Raw genomic sequence first — 19,434 nt, forward strand, 5'->3', positions numbered from 1 at the left:
CAAAAGCTTGTGTTACTAAATGTGCAAATGTAGCAATGAGCATGATTGAATCACAGTCCATGACGTTCTGTCATTTTCTGCATGTTTGCTGATTTTAGCAAACTTAAGCTGTGTTGTAATGGCAAAAACCATCTCAAGTGGAAAATGGGTGTAATTATTTGGTTGGACCAGTTTAATGCTTGGTTACAGTGGCTTGCACAGGAACTCAAAAAGGGATAATACTTGCCTGTACTTTAGGAGTACAGCCATGTAAAGAAAGGAGTAAAATCAGCCAAAAAGATATCTATAAAACAAATGTTTCCACCCATAATAAAAAAGGTACAGCTGCTGTCTAAGAATATTGCTTTCACAAAAATCAGTGAAAACACCAACCCAACAGAATGGTCAAATCCCAAAAGATGACTTTTTCTCTCTTTAAAAAAAATTGATCCAACTGCACAAACTCAGGCTCAAATTCCAGGCTGATCCTCCCAGAGGAATGCAAAATTCCCTCAGTATTACCTCGGATTCTGTTAAACTGAAGTCCTAAGCTTCCCTCAGGTATATATAAAAGGACAGCATAGCTGTTATTCAGCAAACATTCCCCAGATGTCCTAACCAATATTTATACTTCAACGCACACCTTGAGAAATAGTTCATCTTGGCATCATCACATTGATGTTTATGGGATCTGGAAGAACAGAAGAGGGCCATACAGCACGTTGAGTCTAAGCCACCACCCACTCAATTTGGCCACACCTGACCTACAACAGATTTCGTACCCTTTAAACTTGAAGAAACTGAGAATTACTGACAGCACTGTGACTCAGTAGTTAGCACCACTGCCTCACAGTGCCAAGGAACAGGGAGTGGATTCCAGCCCTGGGCGACTTGTGTGAAGTTTGCGCATTCTCTCCACGTCTGCGTGGATTTCCTCTGGATGCTTCCAGCTTCCTTCCACAGTCCAAAGATGTGTAGATTAGGTAGATTGGCCATGCTAAAATTATCCATAGAGTCTAGTGATGTGAAGGCTAGGTGAATTAGTCATGGTAAATTTTGGGAATAGGTTTGAGTGTGGGATGCTCTTCGGAGGATTGCTGTGGACTTGATGGGCTGAATGGTCCACTTCCAGACTGTGGGGATTCTATTATTATTGTCAATAAATAGCTCCCGTAGTCAAAATTCTAGGATTCCCATGAAAAAAGCAGCGCTTCAGTGCTTTTATTTATATTGCTTTTTAAAAATAACAAAGGAGTAAGAATGTGGAAAAAAAACAAAGACTTGCTCACCGAATTCAAAAATCTCATAACTACACTCACTCATGTCATAAATCTCACCTGTCTAATTAAAATTCACGATTCATAATGTAAGATTTTCAGTGGGGAAGAATCTCCAAATTAGTAAAGGGATAAATGGGAGAACATTTTGGACACAGCCCTTCAGAACTACTTCAAATTTCACCACATTTCACAGCACAGAAACAGGCCATTCAAACTAAAGCAGACGAAGCCAATGTTTTATGCTCACGATCAACATACATATTTCCTTCCTTCCTCCTCTGATGTTTCGCTAGCTCCGCTTCAAGGCATCTATCAGACACCTCACTATGCCCTAGGATAGTGAATCATACATTCTCAGGTGAATCAAGTTATTCCCCCCCACCCCCCCCACCAAACACCAGATTTTGTTTATTACTTTAATTAATACATACAGCTGCTTGTATGAAACAGTCGTACTAAGTGAAAGAAAGATGCAAACTTTTCCACCTCAAATGGAGGCCTGTGACCAATGGAGTGCCACAAGGATCGGAGCTGGGTCCTCGACTTTTTGCCATTTATGCTTGCATCCAAATCATTTATAGAAGAGATACAGTTAGTAAGTTTGAAGATGACACCAAAATTGGAGGTGTAGTGGACAGCGAAGAGGGTTACCTCAGATTACAACAGGACCTTGACCAATGGGCGGAGAAGTGGCAGATGGAGTTTAATTCAGATAAAAGAGAGAGAGATGCTGCATTTTTGGGAAAGCAAATCTTGACAGGACTTATACACTTAATGGTAAAGTCCTAGAGAGTGTTGCTGAGCAAAGAGACCTTGGAGTGCAGGCTCATAGCTCCTTGAAAGAATTGTCGCAGGTAGATAGGATAGTGAAGGTGGCGTTTGGTATGTTTTCCTTTATTGGTTAGAGTATTGAGCACAGGAGTTGGGAGGTCATGTTGCGGCTCTACAGGACATTGGTTAGGCCACTGTTGGAATATTGCGTGCAAGTCTGATCTCCTTCCTATCGGAAAGTTGTGGTGAAACTTGAAAGGGTTCAGAAAAGATTTAAGGAGTTGCCAGGGTTAGACAGTAGTCATGATTTGAAGATGCCGGTGTTGGACTGGGGTGTACAAAATTAAAAATCTCACAACACCATGTTATAGTCCAACAGGTTTAATTGGAAGCACTAGCTTTCAGAGCACCGCTCCTTCATCAGGTAGTTGTGTGATTTTTAACTTTAGCTAGGGTTGGAGGATTTGAGCTACAGGGAGAGGCTGAACAGGCTGGGGCTGTTTTCCCTGGAGTGTCAGAGGCTGAAGGGTGACCTTATAGAGGTTTACAAAATCATGAGGGGCATGGATAGGGTAAATAGACAGACAGACAGTCTTTTCCCTGGGTGGGGGAGTCCACAACTAGAAGTCATAGGTTTAGGGTGAGAGGGGAAAGATATAAAAGAGACCTAAAGGGGCAACTTTTTCCACACAGAGGGTGGTACATGTATGGAATGAGCTGCCAGAGAAAGTGGTGAAGGCTAATACAATTGCAACATTTAAAAGTTATTTGAATGGGTATATGAATAGGAAGGGTTTGGAGGGATGTGGGCCAGGTATTGGCAGGTGGGACTAGATTGGGTTGGGATATCTGGTCGGCATGGATGGGTTGGACTGTTTCCACGTTGTACATCTCTATGACTCTATATACCATAAATAACCATATATTCATCGATCTCTTCACGAATCACAAATACAGAAACTGTTCTCCAACTTACATCTTCAAATGGACGAGTGAAGGTTACAGAAGTGACGGATATCATGGTGTTTCCCGTATGATTAGATTAGATTAGATTCCCTACAGTGTGGAAACAGGCCCTTCTGCCCAACCAGTCCACACTAACCCTTGAAGAGTAACCCACTCAGACCCATTTCCCTCTGACGAATGCACCCAACAGTATGGGCAATTTAGGATGTCCAATTCACCTGATCTGCACATCTTTGAACTGTGGGAAGAAACCAAAACACCCGGAGGAAACCCACACAGACACGGGGAGAATGTGCAAACTCAACACAGCCAGATGCCAGAGGCTGGAATTGAACCTGGGTCCCTGACGCTGAGAGTCAGCAGTACTAACCACTGAGCCACCGTGTATATAGAATGGTGTAGCACAGATTCAAGCCATTTGGTCAAACTGATCTATGCTAGTGCTTATGCGCCAAAAAAAGTCTTCTTCCAACCTATCAATGCATCCTTCTATTTCTTTCATAGTCATTTCTATATTTACGTTTCCTTTTAAGTTCCTCAATGCTGTTCACTCGACTGCTCATCAGGGTTAGAGAATCCCACTTTCAGATGTTCGCTGACCCAGTTCTTAACTTTCACAAATTATTCCTCTTATTTGGCTCAGTTACTGGATTTGTTTTAATGGTAAAAAAGGAGAAAATCTTTGTACTTTCAAACAAAGGAGCTGAAAGTGAATGCACTGCAATACAGGCTAGAAAACGTGGACTCCCTGATGAACAATTACACAGATTACAGATTCATTAAACACAACCCCTTTAAAACATGCAGAGTTTTGTTAAGTATCATAGCTGAGCAGAATGGACACAACAAGAGACGAGAAATAAAATAATTCCTTCAAGATTCATTTAATAAAAAGACTTATGTGTCAACATATATTTGTTATCAGGAGATTCATTAGTAAGATTTGTTTCAAAGTAAAATGGAAAAAAGAACCAGAGAAGAATGCTTTTTTCGACCTGCACAGCACTGCTCAGAGTCAGAGTCAATAGTAACATTCAAAGAAAGGAAATGGGATAAATCTTTGAAAAAGGAAAGTTTTTTTTCCACAGCCCTCGGGAACGATCAGTCTGAGAAAGACCCATTAGACAGATAGCTGCTTCAAAACCATCAGCATGAGGCAACCATTTGATCCATTGTGCCTGTGTGCTTCGTCAATCTCAAATAATAACACAACCCATCAGTAAAATTAGTCCACAATTCAGCAATTTAAACATGCATGCTGGACAAATGTAATAAAATAGCTGAAAATATTACACAGCTTAAGAATTATTTGACTAAAAGCTTCACATCGTACACACAGCTGGTGTTTTATAAAAATTGAATTGCCGTCACAACAATTAATCTCTTAATTAGGCATCATTACACCAGTTTAAACTGCAACAGCAGGCAATCGTTAGTCCAAATTTTCAACTACCAGGTGAAGGGAACTGCGAGCAGTTAGTTATAGGATTGAAAGGAACAAGCTACAGAGACAGACCATCAAACATTAGCCAAAAAAAAGGGTCGAATGACTCACAAGACCACTGTAGAGTTTGAACGAATGCATCAAATTGGCCCATTTTCTCTGCAGTGTTTGGATGGACTTCATACTGAGATGCAACACTACACTGTAGCAATCGCCTACAACTAGTCAGTCCTAGCTCTGAGAATCATCCATTTCCAGAAATCATCAAGCTAGATTATGTAAGCTTAATACATCGCTGCCCTACATGTAGCGCAAATCCTGCCAGTTACAATTGTGCTGGGAAGGCAAAACAGCCCATTCAGGACACAAGTCAGTCACAATCAGAACCTTGGCCGCCACACTGAATTTAGGACATTTTACACTGTACATACTAAGTAGGGCGATGCTACAAAAGAATGGAAAAGTTATGCTAATCTCATCAAATGTTGAAAAGTATGTATGTGTTTCCTACTAGCCATTAACTTCAAAAAGGAAGTTGATTTTTTTTTCTTACATCCACTGTTATGAAGAAACAAACAAACAGTCTCAACAGCATTACAACAAATGGGATTAAGTCTGTGAACTGGAGGAATGAGCCAGGGCTCCACATTAACTATTCACTGTCCACTTGGTTGATTCCACCCTGCAATTAAATCTAGTTTTCTTTCAGCTCAGTGTTTCCAGAAACAAACTTTCTATTGACAACAGCAACTTACACGGTTATATTTTATGAATTGTTCAGAACAAAAACTGATGTAAACAAGCTATGACATATCAGAAGAAATGCTAGTTACATGTTATTAAGGAGCATCGATCTCACCTCGTGGCGGTGGTTTGGTTCAGTTTGGTTTGTGGGGGCTTGGCGTTGAGTAGGGTGAGGTTCCTCTCTTTTTTCCCCACCCCCTCAAACAGTTGCCAAAAGTGGGGTCAATTGAAAATTTCAAAAACAGAGATTCTTCCAAGAGAATGTTATCAAGAGTTACAGAACAGGGTAGGTGGTCGGAGTTATGAAGCATGTAAGCCATGATCTCATTGAATCACGGATAGGCTGAAAAAGTACAGAATAGCCTAATGTTCCTACAGATATATATAGGATCTGCTAGGCCACACTTGATTAAATCAATCACAATCTCCCATGACTTTCAAAACCTTACATTTAACTACTACTACAAACAATCTTTGTATTTCTGCACAATTCACACATTAATATGCTGCCTCTGTCCCGAATTGGTCAAACTTCATTAAACATTCTGGACAGCAGAAGGCTACCAGAATTTAAACCAAACAGGTAGCTCAAAATGATTTTGGTCAAATCGGGAGAACTGACAACAGAATAATGAAACTTTTTTCTTGGTCAGTCTTTTAAAATTGTACCGGAAAACAAAAGGAGAAAAAAAAATATTAGTAGTAGAGTGTAGACTTTATCCCCTCAAAAAAATTACTGCATGTTTGATACTTAAAGTAAGCAACATTATCAAAATTGGTTCACAGGTCTAACACTGATTTACAAATAAGAATTTCTCTATACAAAATGTTTATATATCATATCAAATCTGCAAACAGATTTAGTAAAATTGAAAATGTCCCAAGTAAGAGAGAGAGAGTTTCAACAAAGACAACCAAGACAAGTGTTTTTTCCCTATGGCAGGCATCACTGAATTTAAACCTTGAACAACCTTTGAATGCTCCATGCCTTTCAGAACTGGAATTCATTAAAATGATCTTTATTATATGTGCGGCTGATAGAAAGCTTGGAGAAATTGGAGAATTTCCAATGGATTTAGAAACAGAACCTGGCCCAGCATATTTCATTTTTGCACAATGAGAAACAGGAAGAGGCTATGCTGTCCTCTCAAGCCTGTTCCACTATTTAACGAGATCATTGTTGATCTGCACCCCAACTCAGAACCATGGCACATAAAGTCACAATTGATATTGTTACACTACAATTAAAAAAACACAGCGGACTTTAAATTGACCCCAGGCTCAGAAGGATTTTTAAAAATGTTTTTTTAAAAAAAACGAGAGAGTGGGCATGCAGACACTGTAGTAAATGTTGTTCTTTCATGACAGTACCAAAAGCTGCATTACGCAAATCCATTAAATATTGTAACAAGCAGTTCGTATTTCAAAAATGGTATACAAGCCAAAATCAAGCACTTCGGTAAGGAACACACACATATCATACTAGTACTTTGAAGCATAATCCATATTAAAAGCATGAGTTTTGAAAGGTACAACCAAATAGCACGAAAAAAAGGACCATTTTCTTGAATGAGGTCATCCAAAACTTGGATGAACTTGCGATGACACTAATCGTCCAACCCAAGCACATTTGGAACCCATTAAAATCACCACGGTCGGGTGTGTTTCTGCACCACAGATGCCGAAGATGAACTATTCTTCCAGTCGTGAATAAACATCGCCTGCTGATAATGAAAGAAGAAGTTTCATCTGCACTGTTGAATTCAAATATTAATTGAAAATGTCACTTCATTTCCATAAAAGAACAGGAGCAATCTTCCAACTGTCTGATGACTTGATGCCCAAGTTAAATAAAGATGCAGCAACAAGCACAGTTGGTTTTACTCAATTATTTTTGTTTTTGGCTTAATGCTGTGGTGTCTTGGAGGATGACTATCGTCGGGGAAGGCCAGCAAGAACACTGTTTGAAAACACTCATTAGGCCTCAGCTGAAGAACTGCATCCAATTCTGTGCACAAAGCCGTTAGAAAGCATGTCAAAGCTTTAGGGAGAGGGAGAATGGAGGGGAGACTGGTGTCAACTTCACAACATCCAAACAGGACATTCAGCACAAATCACCCAAAGGTGAGGGACCTCAGTAAAGCGGAGAGACTGGAAAAACGGAATTGCTGGCCTTGCAAACAGGAGGCTATGGGGAGGTTTGATCAAGGTGTTCAAAATCAAGTAGGGTTTTGTAGAGTAAATAGAATATAAAGAAACGCTTTTCAGTGGCATGACAATCAGTAACCAGGAGGTTAGAGATTTAAAAATTAACCGTCAAAAGGAGCAGAAATTTAGTTTGTGCAGCAAATTATGATCAGGAACGCACTGACTGAGGGCATTTCGGAGTCAAAATTAACCTTCAAAACAAAAATATCAGATTCAGTGATCCAATTTGATAGTTCTGTCAAAGCACTTGATGGGTTGAGTGACTTCCTTTTGTTTTGTCTATGATTCTAACAGGGTAAAAGTTAAAACAAAATTATTCATTTACCAGACAGTAATCAAATAAAAACTGCACCCATCACCAATAGCTAGAATATCTTGCAGATCACCTACTATATCCAGTGGCCTTTGAAGCATTTGCAAATACAATTTTAAAAAAAACTGCTGTAACAAACAACTCTCTGAAAACATGTTGAAACAGTTCCTGTCATTTACTCCACCCAGGAGTATTAAAGCAAACAATGATAATTTGAAGAGAGGAGTTAAGCTTGCAATTTGATGCAATCTTGCTGCTGTCTTTTTGGAGAAATCATATTCACATCATCAGTCTCTGCCCACACTCCTTCACCCTCAGGCCTTTGAAAAGCTACACATGTCCATTAAAATTAAATGCACTGAAGTCCTGTTATTATGCACTGTACAAAGAGAACAATTCTCATTAATACAAGTAAGGCCTTCCAATGAGTCACCAGTTGGACAAAGCACCTCAGTTTTTGAAGACCAATGTTTGTTAGAGAATCTAAGGCAGCTAGCCAAAGCTATCTACATTACCATTCAATTCATTGCTTATTTTTCAAAGCATGGCAGTACAAATAAGTTCTTCAGTTAATTTTACATTTTATACAATGTTGACATATTTTATTCTGTTTTAAGAGTCAGCAATTAGGATTCCAGAGGAAAGAAAATAAATCCTTAAACTTCTGTTAGAGTAATACAGCTCAGAAACAGGCCCTTCGGTCCAACCAGTCCATGCTGGTCATAATCCCAAACTAAACTAGCCCCATTTGCCTGCACTTAGCCCATATCCCTCCAAAGCTTTCCTACTCACGTACTTATCCAAATTTCTTTCAAATATCTAACTGTACCTCCCATCCACCACTTCCTCTGGAAATTCATTCCACTCATTAAAAAAAAATTGCTCCTCATGTCCTTTTTAAAAAATCTCGCATCTTTAAAATAAGCCCCTAGTTTTGAAATCCCCCATAGGAGGGAAAAGAAAAAGAAAAAGGTAGTTCGATTCTAAAATCTCTGGTACCGTATTTTATCCAAAAACTGATCTCATCAAAAGGAAGCTTCAGTGCATTATTCCACGTGTGGACTAACCTGAAGTTAAGAGGATTTCAAGATTGTCTTGAAATATGTAATCAGCAATGCTATCGAGTTCAAATTGAAAGTACTTGCATTTGTATAGCATCTTTCACCACCTTCAATTTTTCAACAGCAGCCAATAGAAGCACTTCTGAAGTGTAAGCACTAGCTAGAGGCAGGAAACATCACTGCCAATTTGGGAATAGCAAGGTCCCACAAAAATCAATGCGGTAATTACCACATAACCTAATCTACATTTTCAAAAGGGGAGTGATAAATGTTAGTCAGAAACTCAGCATTAAAAATTGTAAGACGAATGGAACAGGGTGGTGAGTCTGATTGTGTGTGGGGTAAGATCTGCAAAAAAATCCAATTTCTAATCAACCTATTCAAAGAGATATTACACATCTCTGGAACAGGTGGGACTTGAACCCAGACCTCCTGGAGGCTTGGTATTTAAACTGTACCATTGAAACTATTTTCCCTGATCTCTAGATCGCCACATTAAATCTGAGATATTACAGAAACAGACCAGGGGGATAGGAATCAAACAAATAAAAAATTCATAGGCACAAACATGCAAAAACTTGCCAGACAGATGGATCCTTTTAAAACAGTAATGTCACCACCCTTGCAAACTCTTATCAGTATATGAAAGACAGCAGGCATATTAATTGTGTTTGACATCATACTTCAGTTTGGCTTCAAGCACAAGTAAAGTCTCTTTCAAATAAGTAACAGGAATTTTTTTTCCATACAACAGAGTTTATATGTGATTGCTGTGCAGTTGGGCAATGTCTCCAATCTGAAAACCGAAGTCCCAGATTCACATTTCTGCCCCCATCCCATGACTTGGGCAGTGTGTTCTGAACACAGTCAAAGTACCAACCAACAAATTTTTCCAAAAACGCACAACTGATCAGTCATAAGATGGATCCCATACCATCACAATCCATAGCTGCAAGTAAACTCTAACAAGTGCATGTTGCCACATCAAATTAAATTACAAGGTGAACTGTAACAGACTACCACTATCCAGATTGCAAAAATCAGACAAAACCAAACTTAGTGCCCTTGGACTGGGATTTTCCAATGCCATATCATATGCACCCCAAATATTGTTGACTTTCTCCTTCTGCAGTTATCACAAAGATTGTCGACACATTGTCACCTCCACAAACCCCCAATTCATTCAAAACATATTCTGTTGTGCACCAAGGGCACTCTCTCATCCACATGTACTTTAAACTGTCCAGCACAAACTTTCAAAGCTCTTCATTCTCTCATTTGCCTAGTGCTACCTTCCCTACTCTGCAATCTGCTCCCATCCTTCAATTTTTAGACTCAGAATTTCTGAGCACTTACTCTTTGCCGTCAACAACCTTCATTTCACTCTGTGGAACTCCCTAATTGCTCAGCAAATCCTCTTGAAATCCTCCATTGAATTCTATCTTCTGGAACAAGTTTTCAGTTACCTCCCCCAATGTGCACCGTGGCTAAGCTATAAGATAGGAGGAGAATTCAGCAATTTGGTCTATCAAGTCTGCTCCAACATTTGATCAGAGCTGACCCCGCTCTCCTGCCTTCATGTAACCTTTGATCCCCTTACTAATCATGAACTTTATCTGTCTTAACTACACTCTCAGCCTTCTGCGACAATGAGTCCCACAGATTCACCATCCTCTGGCTGAAGACATTCCCATCCAGGCCTGAGTGTTCTGGAGGTTTCAATGGAGATTCCTTCCCCACCCAGAGCCCTCAAATCGCTCTTCGTATGACAAAGCATTCATCCCTGGGACCGTTCCCTTTAGCCTTCTTTCGACCCCCTCCATTGCCAGTACAAGGCAAAGCATGCATATGCACAGAGAATACACAGCCACTTTCAGGACAGCAGCAACATGCAGAGTATTCAGGCCATCACCAACCACAGAATAGCATCGCCTGCTTATGCTGGCGATGCCTCTCTCCCGGATGAGTTGAGCAACTTCTACACATGGTTTGAGGCACGAAATGACATAGCAGTAAAGGAATTCCACCTCTTTCCCCCCCCAACCCCCACCCAAATGACCAGGTGCTGTGTCTTTTGACAGCCAACATGAGGAAAACCCTATGCAGACTCAATCCATGTAAGGCTACTGGACTAGATAACATCCCTGGCAGAGTGCTCACAGGATGCTGACAGACTGGTGGACGTTCTCATGGACATCTTCAACATCTCCCTGCACCATAGTCCCAACGTGCTTCAAGGCTACTACCATGGTCCCCGGGCCAAAGAAGTCTTCAGCATCCCGTCTCAATAACTATCGCCCTGTTGTGCTTACACCCATCATGAAGTGCTTTGAGAGGCTAGTGAAAAGGCATATTAAGACCTTGCTGCCCCCCTCACTGGGCACCCTGCAGTTCACATATCAACCAAACCGCTCCACAGATGATGCTATTTCCACCACTGGCCCTCACCCACCTGGAGAAGGACACTTACTTCAGACCACTGTTCATAGACTTTTCTGCATTCAACACCATCATTCCTCAGCACCTGTTTGGGGAGCTGAGCCTGCTGGGCCAAAATACCTCCCTTTGTAACTGGATCCTGGACTTCCTGACTGCGACACATCAGTTAGTTCAATTGGGTACAGCATCCCCCAACACCATCACACTGAGCATGGGGCGCCCCCCCAAGGTTGTGTGCTCAGTCCACTGCTGACACAACTATGCAGCGATGTATAGGTCAAATCACATCATCAAGTTCGCTGATGAAACGACTGTTTTGGTCTCATCAGCAGGAATGATGAGTCAGCACGGTGCAGCAGCTAATGTACTGGTACACAGCCAACAACCAGTGTCTAAACATGGACAAGACGAATGAGATGGTTGTTGACTTCAGGAGGGCACGGAGCGACCACTCTCCGCTGGAAATCGAAGGCTCCCCCATGGAGATTGTGAAGAGCATTAAATTTCTTGGCATACACCTGGCAGAGAATCTCACCTGGACCCTCAACACCAGCACCACAGCCAAGAAAGCCCAGCACCATCATGCCCAAGTCTCTGTGCTTCAGAGTTGCAAAGCCTTTCCCCCATTTAGAAAACATTCAGACTTGTATTTTTCCAAAGTGCATAACCTCACACTTTTCCATGTCGTATTCCATTTGCCACTTTTTTGCCCACTCTCGTGCCTGTCCAAGACCTCCTTCAGCCTCCCATCTCCTCAACATTATCCTTGTATCTTTTTGTATCACATCAAACTTAATGCCCACAGTTCTTTTGGCAAGGTTGTTAATTTCCTATTTCCTACGCAAGCTGAGGAAAGCCCACTTCTCACCTCCCACCGCCCCCATCCTCATCACATTCTACACAGAAGTACCCGGAGCTGCTGCTTCACTGCCTGGTTTGGGAACTACACGGTCTCAGATTGTAAGCCCCTACAACAGATAGTGAGGAAAGCTGAGAAGATCATCAGGCTCTCTCATTACAGACACTTACACCACATGCTGCATCCAACATTATTGTGGAATTGTGAATGAATGAAATGAATGAAATGAATGCATGAATCAACAAATAGAATATTTGACTCATTGAATGAAGGCAGGAGGGAAAGTGAGTAGAGTCTTCCGAATACCTGAGCATTCGGTCTCTCACAGCTAGACTGTACACCAGTTCCTTCCCCCAAGCCATCAGGCTCCTTAACACTATGACTGGACTCTTTCCCAACTGAAATTCTTTGCACAACTTCAAATTGCTGCTGGAAAAATGTCTATTATTTATCATTCTTCTATTACACAGTATCTTGCATGTTTGGCATTTCTTATGCACTTAATGCCATGCAAGTGTACGTAGTTTGTGCTGTCAGTGTAGCACCCTCGGTTCTGGAGGAACACACTGTCTTGTTTTTACTGAATCATTTATATATGGTAGAAATGACAAATAAATAGCTACTTTCTATTCTTCCTCTCGACCTTCCTCAGATAAAAAAGGGATACAAAACTGCTCACAGTATCCAGAATGTGGTCTGACCAGAGCCTTCGATAGGCTCAGCAGTACATCTCTGCTCTCTTATTCACAGACCTCTCTAAATGAATGCTAACGTTGCATTTTCATTCCAAACTGCCAACTGAACCTTAAGAGATTGTTGAACTAGAACGCCCAAGTCTCTCTGTGCTTCAGATTTGCAAAGCCTTTCCCCTATTTAGAAAACAGTCAGACTTGTATTTTTCCAAAGTGCATAACCTCACACTTTTCCATGTCGTATTCCATTTGCCACTTTTTTGCCCACTCTCGTGCTTGTCCAAGACCTCCTTCAGCCTCCCACCTCCTCAACATTACCTATCCTTGTATCTTTTTGTATCACATCAAACTTAATGCCCACACAGTTCTTTTGGCAAGGTTGTTAATACACAATACAATTTATTGGTTTAAAATTTACATGAAAACACCTTTACACTAATATTAGACACTGGGAATTATTTTGTTACCTAGAATGCATAGTACAGAAACAGGCCATTTTGCCCAACTGGTCCATACTGGCGTTTATAATCCACATGAGCCTTCTCCCGCCGTCAGCATGTGCTTCTCCCTCATGTGGATTTAGTTTTCCCTGAAGTGATTCTCTGCTATTTGCTTCAACTATTCCACATGATAGTAATTTCTACATTCCTCCCACCTTCAAGGTAACGAAGTTTCTCCCAAATTCCAGATAAGATTTATTAGTGACTAACAGAGCTTGGGTTGGCCAATAGTGGAAATACCTTCTCCACGTCTCTTATTAAACCACTTCATTATGTTGCTGCTGATATAGCAATTCAGCACAAGCCCTGACATGAGATACCAGCAATGCAGGATCAGCGCATTAAACATGTCATCATCTGCCAATGTTTTTCTGTACATTCCTTTACTGGCACAACATCCAGTATGGACGCTGTCTTCTAGTGGAAGCTTTCACAACTATGTTCTTCTGTGGTTTCATAAGGGTGCAGTAGGATATAGGAGTTCCAAAATAGGAACAGTGACATTTACTCATCTATACATCAACATCAAAACAATTACTTTAAAATTATTAAACTCAGATTTTGCTGCTACAGTAATGGAGATTTTAAGTACTTTTACCATCTTAAGTTATCCCAACAATTTGTTAGGAGGATAAGACGTCTCAGTCCTAGGCTCAATCATCTTCAGTTGTTTCATTAATAACCTCCTTTCCATTACAAAAAAGGGCAGAAAAAAGGAGGTTTGCTGATGATTGCACAATGTTCAGCACCAGTCATGACTTCTCAGACACTGATGTAGTCCATGTCTCAATGCAGTGAAACCTGGACAATAGCCAGGTTTGGGCTGAGAGGTGGCAAGTAGTAATTGTGCCAGAAATATAGCCATCACCCCTTGACATTGCTCTCACTGAATATTCCTATTCACAATGTCCTGGGTTTATCATGGATCAGAAATTGAACTGGACTAGCCATATAGATATTACGCTACAACAATCTTGCAAGGAATAACTCACCTGACTCCCCAGAGCCTGCCCACCATCTACAAGGTACAATTCAAGAGCGTGACTGAATATTCCCCACTTGTCTAAAGGGTGCAGCTCCAACAATCCTCCTGAAGCTCGACAGTATCCAGGACAAAACAGCCTGCTTGATTGGCACCCAATCCTCCAGCGGCTCAGTAGCAGTAGCGTGTACTATCTACACAATGCACTGCACAAATTCACCAAGGCTCCTTAGAGAACACCTTCCAACTAGAAGTACAAGGGGAACACCACCACATGCAATTTCCTGTTCAAGACATTCACCATCCTGATTTGGAAATATCGCTGTTCCTTCACTCTGTGAATCAAAGAACTGAAACTCCCTCCCTAATAGCATTGTTGGTCTTCCGATGGTGTATGAACTGCAGTGGCTCCAGGATGCAGCTTGTCAGCATGTTCAAGAGCAATTAGTGATGGGCATTAAATGCCAGCCTAGCCAGCAATGTCCACTTCCCACTAATCTTTGGAAAAATTAGGAAATTGCTGCAAGTTTCTTGATGATTTGTATGACTGTGCTGTCAATCTCTGGCAGTCCTCAGTTCTCTGGGCCTGTTACTTAACAGTGTAAAGATGAAGAAAATGAAGAAATTTGTTTTTTCTGCAATGCTGTTCAGCCAGAAACAGGGGCGGTGGGGGAGGGGGATGTTGAATTCTCTCAGAGTCAGAGTCATACATACAGCATGGAAACAGAACCTTCGGTCCAATCCGTCCATGCCAACCAGATATCCCACCCCAATCTAGTCTCACCTGCCAGCACCCGGCCCATATCCCTCTAAACCTTTCCTATTCGTATACCCATCCAAATCCTTTTTAAATCTTGCAACTGTACCAGCCTCCACCACATCCTCTAGCAGCTCATTCCTTACACGTACAACCCTCTGGTGTTAAAAAGTTGCCCCTTAGGTCTCTTTTATACCTTTCCCCTCTCACCCTATCCTTCAACCCTGGCAACATCCTTGTAAATCTTTTCTGAACCCTTTCAAGTTTCACACCTCTACAAGTAGCAAATTTTTCTTAGATTTTTAATTTTTTTAAAAATTCTATCACATTGTGCCATCTCTCTCCCCTCATTATTTGTCTTCTGTTCCTGAATTGACTGCAATTCAGCAGATTTCCTTCTGCTGGAAAACACTTCCTTAATTGCTTTTTGAATCTTTGCATTTCATTGGTTAAAAAAAAAAGAGAAGATGGTTTGGTTGGTTCCAGATACTCACCACCTTACCATGGCATTCAGATCACAGTTCCACTAAAACTTTCAACTACATAAATTTCCCTCCCAAAAGCTCAAAACTCCATCCTCCTCAAACAAAATAATTATCCCAGAATCTTAAAACAAACTTTCAATTCTCAGTTAAATGTCTCCTTTATTGTTTCAGTAATCATTTTCCTTTGCAGGGGCGGTTCATAGAAGACATTTTTTTATCTTAATGTCACAATATTATTGAAAACGATATATTGGTTATACTCAAGTAAATATATTGAATTTGCTCATTTAAAATTTTACAACTTCACAAAGAACCAGTACAGAATGCTGTTTCAGGATTAAGTTTTCCTTGAGTAATACTAGCAATCTAGTAATGTTCCTATTCATTATACTGCTGTTTAACAGGAATGGTAGAGACAGATATGCACTATATACAGCATCTTTCACAATCTCAGAATGACTCAGGACCTCTTGACAGCCAAATGGAGTACTGTTTGAAGTGTAGCTACAGTTGTAATCTAGGAAAATTTGCAATCAATTGAGTGCAGCAAGATCCCACAATCCATCATTTTAGGAGGAATGAACATTTGCCAAGTCAATGAGGATAATACTCCCAAGCTCTTTGAAATAAAAATCGTGGATCATTTTACAACAATCCAAATGGGCAGACAAGTCCCCAGTTTATAGAGTCTCATCCAAGAGACAGCAACTGCCACAGCGCAGCACTGCTCTACGAGAGTGGTAGTTCAATGCAGATGTTCAAGAAAGCATGTTGGAGTACAAGGGTGGGAATTAACTGAGCAGTCCACTCAAAGTAAAAAATGTCTGCACAAGCACAATATGTTAAATGGCTTTCTCTTGTATTCTCCAATCTTATAAAGCCTCTGAACCCACAATCACCTGAGGAAACAGACAGCATGCTACTCAGTCAGCCACTTGCATAGTAACTATTTTTCATGAATATTTAAAATTTTAAAAGTTAGCAATAGCAATTCTTTGTATAAAACTGTTTCTGCCTGAATGCAACAAGGTAAAGGAATTAAGTGACCATACAACTTAACTGCTTGTCACCAGGTAAGTCACTTATTTACATAAACTAGTATCACATTATACACTATTGACCTAGAAAGACATTGATGGATTAAATAAAAAAACCACATTAAACTTTCTGACAGATTTCAGTTTCTGCCTTCACTTGCACACACCACAGACAGGGAGAGAGAAACAAACATTAAAACCCTACCCAGTTGAACACACCTTTTCTGATTTGGCAGTGTACAACCGGTACAACGCTAACAAATAGAAGAGAAACTCTCCTTATCAAAACCGAAACTGGAGATTAAAAATACTTTAAAAAGTCTAAAGTCTTTATCAAAGTAGAGTTTTGAAAAAAAGTATTACTACTCCTGCAGAACACTTACCTGGTCCTGGAACCTGACAGCCATCTTAAATAGATCAACAGACAGGTTTAAAAAAAAACTACAGGAAACATGAAGGAGACATCTAGGGCTTTCTCCTCAACACCTGGAGACTCCCAACTTTTCAAAACTTGTATCAAAAAATAAGCAAGTTTTGATGTTTAAAAAATTCTTGTGTGCAAAACTTTCCCTTGAAATTTGAAACAGGGTTCACCTCTGGTAACTTATTTTAATAATAAACAAAAAAAAGAGAAACATTTGATAAGAGTTTGCCTTTTTCACTGCTGCCTTTGTTGTTAGTGGCAGTCAGCAATACCTTGGCTTCCCCCCCACTACTGAATCCACACCTTGACTCAACTCAGTCCCCAGCACCCAGGGACAAACCTAGACACCCGTCCCCCCGCAAAAAAAAAGACAGACAATCTCCTTAGTCCAGCATCTGAAGATTCAATTCAGGTTAAAAAGAGAAATAAAAAGTCGCCACCGCTTTCATCGCCCTGGGGACGAATGTATTAACTGTAAAACCATATCCGCCCGCCCGACTGAACATTTCTGACCTTTCAATCGATGAGAACCAATAAATTTTCTGGAAAAAAAAAGTTTGTTTCAAACTCACTTTTTTGGGAGAGAATTCACTTGAAAGTTTGACTCAATCATGAGAGAGAGAGAGAGAGACTCAATCCTCGTTGACTTAGATCAGCGTTCGGTTCACTTTTGTTTTAAATCATTGATCTTGTTCAAACTGAAGAGAAAGAGAGGAGCTGCCAACCCTCCAGGATTGTCCTGGATACTGCTGGAAGCTACACCCAAACAGCAAAATATGTTTAAACTTCCACAACAACCCCTCCTCCCTGAAAAATAAGCCTTACATATATTTACTGAACATGTTTTCAAATTGTTAACTCATTTTGTAAAGAGTATAGTAGATGGAAAAAATGCTATTCGACTGGATGCAACAGTCAGGTGAAAGATTAGGGGATTAAACTTCCAGGACAGCATCCAGAGTTGATAACCTGACAATTAAAATGCTCCAGGAACGTGCTCAATCTTTGTAGCACGTATACTTACAGTGTAGGTCAACAAAGTGGAAGTACTGTGGGTATAGTTTACATAAGTGTGACGTTTCTGCCAAAATTGTTTCATCTGAAAAGACCATTAATCTTTCAACAATTAAGTATTATTCTTGGTGTTAATAACCTTGACACAAATTGTACACTAAAGCAAGCTTGCAAAGCACCACCAGAGAAAGCCATTTCAGCAGGGCCAACAGAGAGAGAGAGAGAGAGAGCACTTTGCTTGTGCTAGTGCTTTGAAAGAACTATCCTACTGGAGCAAAGTAGCAAGATGTTCTCTTGGCCCAGCAATTTATTTGCTTTTTAAATATGCATCACCTTCCTTTAGAACTGTTATTGTTGAATTCACTTCTAGATCACAACAACTGGTCTAAAATCCCACTGGTTTTGTCAGTTACCTTAAAATTGTCTGCCTTGCTCATCAAACCTTTTATTTATTTATTAGATACAGTGTGGAAACAGGCCCTTTGGCCCAACAAGTCCACACCGACCCTCCAAAGAGCAACCCACCCATACCCATTCACCTACATTTATTAAAAGCAAGGAGCAATCTGACAGATCCGTTTCATCGCAGAATGAAAGATTGATTTCCTCGATTTATCGCAGTGCTTTCTGGCTGTAGAAATAGTTTCTTCCAATATCTAAAGCCCCTAATAAACGAGAATGACTTTCAGCAAAATCTAGCAGATTTTTAGACCTATGTAAATTCCTACTTTTTTTTGGGCAGTTAAGTGATTTGTAAAACAGTCTATATATGCTGCACCAATGCAAACTTCAGCACCATTGACAGAGTTAACCCTTCCACCTAAAGGCTTTTTTTTTTACAAAGCACCTATTAAAAACATGTATTTGAGACCAATTTAAAACCAGGCAGGTTCATTACGGCTATCATTCAAGATTAAAACCACTAATCCAATTGAATGATTTTTCAAATGTAACCAACCAGTCATCTGATTATTAGGATTGGATTAATTCACTGACATTCAACCAGTGAACTTAAAGAAATGGCTTGCATTTTGGCAACTGTTGCCCATGATGACAGAATTTTGCACAAAACTAATAATGCCATCTTCACTGGTGTTTTCTGGACTGAGCCATGCAAAAGATTATTCAAATGTAAGTTTTAAAAAATTGAGGTGGTGGATTAGAACTCACCGATCATTTAGAAGAGAGATCCTGGTCACTTCACAAGGGATCAATTAGTTACTGGCTCATAAGGATTTCAAGGAACATTTCCCTTTGCGAGGACAAATTATAGAAAGGTGATATAACAAATTTTATTTCTTTGGTACCTTTCCCATCCTAAAGCACCTCACAGGACCATTAACATTATTTGACACTAATTCACACAGGTATTATGACAGCTAACCAAAGACTATGTCAAATAAGCAGGCTTTAAAAGGGAGCATAGATGTAAACAGACCCTTCAGTCCAACTCGTCCATGCGACCAGATATCCCCAACC

The 19,434-nt window shown here is 40.3% G+C and overlaps 1 protein-coding gene across 5 annotated transcripts in view; it reads right to left on the bottom strand.

Annotated features, from left to right (window-relative positions):
• The window catches only part of tjp2a (tight junction protein 2a (zona occludens 2)), a 133,961-nt gene that overhangs the window by 69,789 nt on the left and 44,738 nt on the right, over positions 1–19,434 (bottom strand). The window contains exon 1 of one of the 5 annotated variants that reach the window (XM_072588461.1): positions 17,514–17,532. The exons of 2 other annotated variants lie outside the window; for them this stretch is intronic. Coding sequence is in view for 2 of the 3 variants with exons in the window: in XM_072588414.1 (XP_072444515.1) it covers positions 4,552–4,623 (72 nt within the window). In the remaining variant the exon portion in view is untranslated. Of the gene's footprint in view, positions 1–4,551; positions 4,675–16,900; positions 16,982–17,513; positions 17,533–19,434 lie in introns of those variants that run through there. 2 more of the 5 variants (XM_072588432.1, XM_072588414.1) reach the window with 2 other exon arrangements.

This window comes from Chiloscyllium punctatum, chromosome 2, assembly GCF_047496795.1.
Source record: "Chiloscyllium punctatum isolate Juve2018m chromosome 2, sChiPun1.3, whole genome shotgun sequence".
In the NCBI taxonomy this organism is placed as follows: Eukaryota; Metazoa; Chordata; class Chondrichthyes; order Orectolobiformes; family Hemiscylliidae; genus Chiloscyllium; species Chiloscyllium punctatum.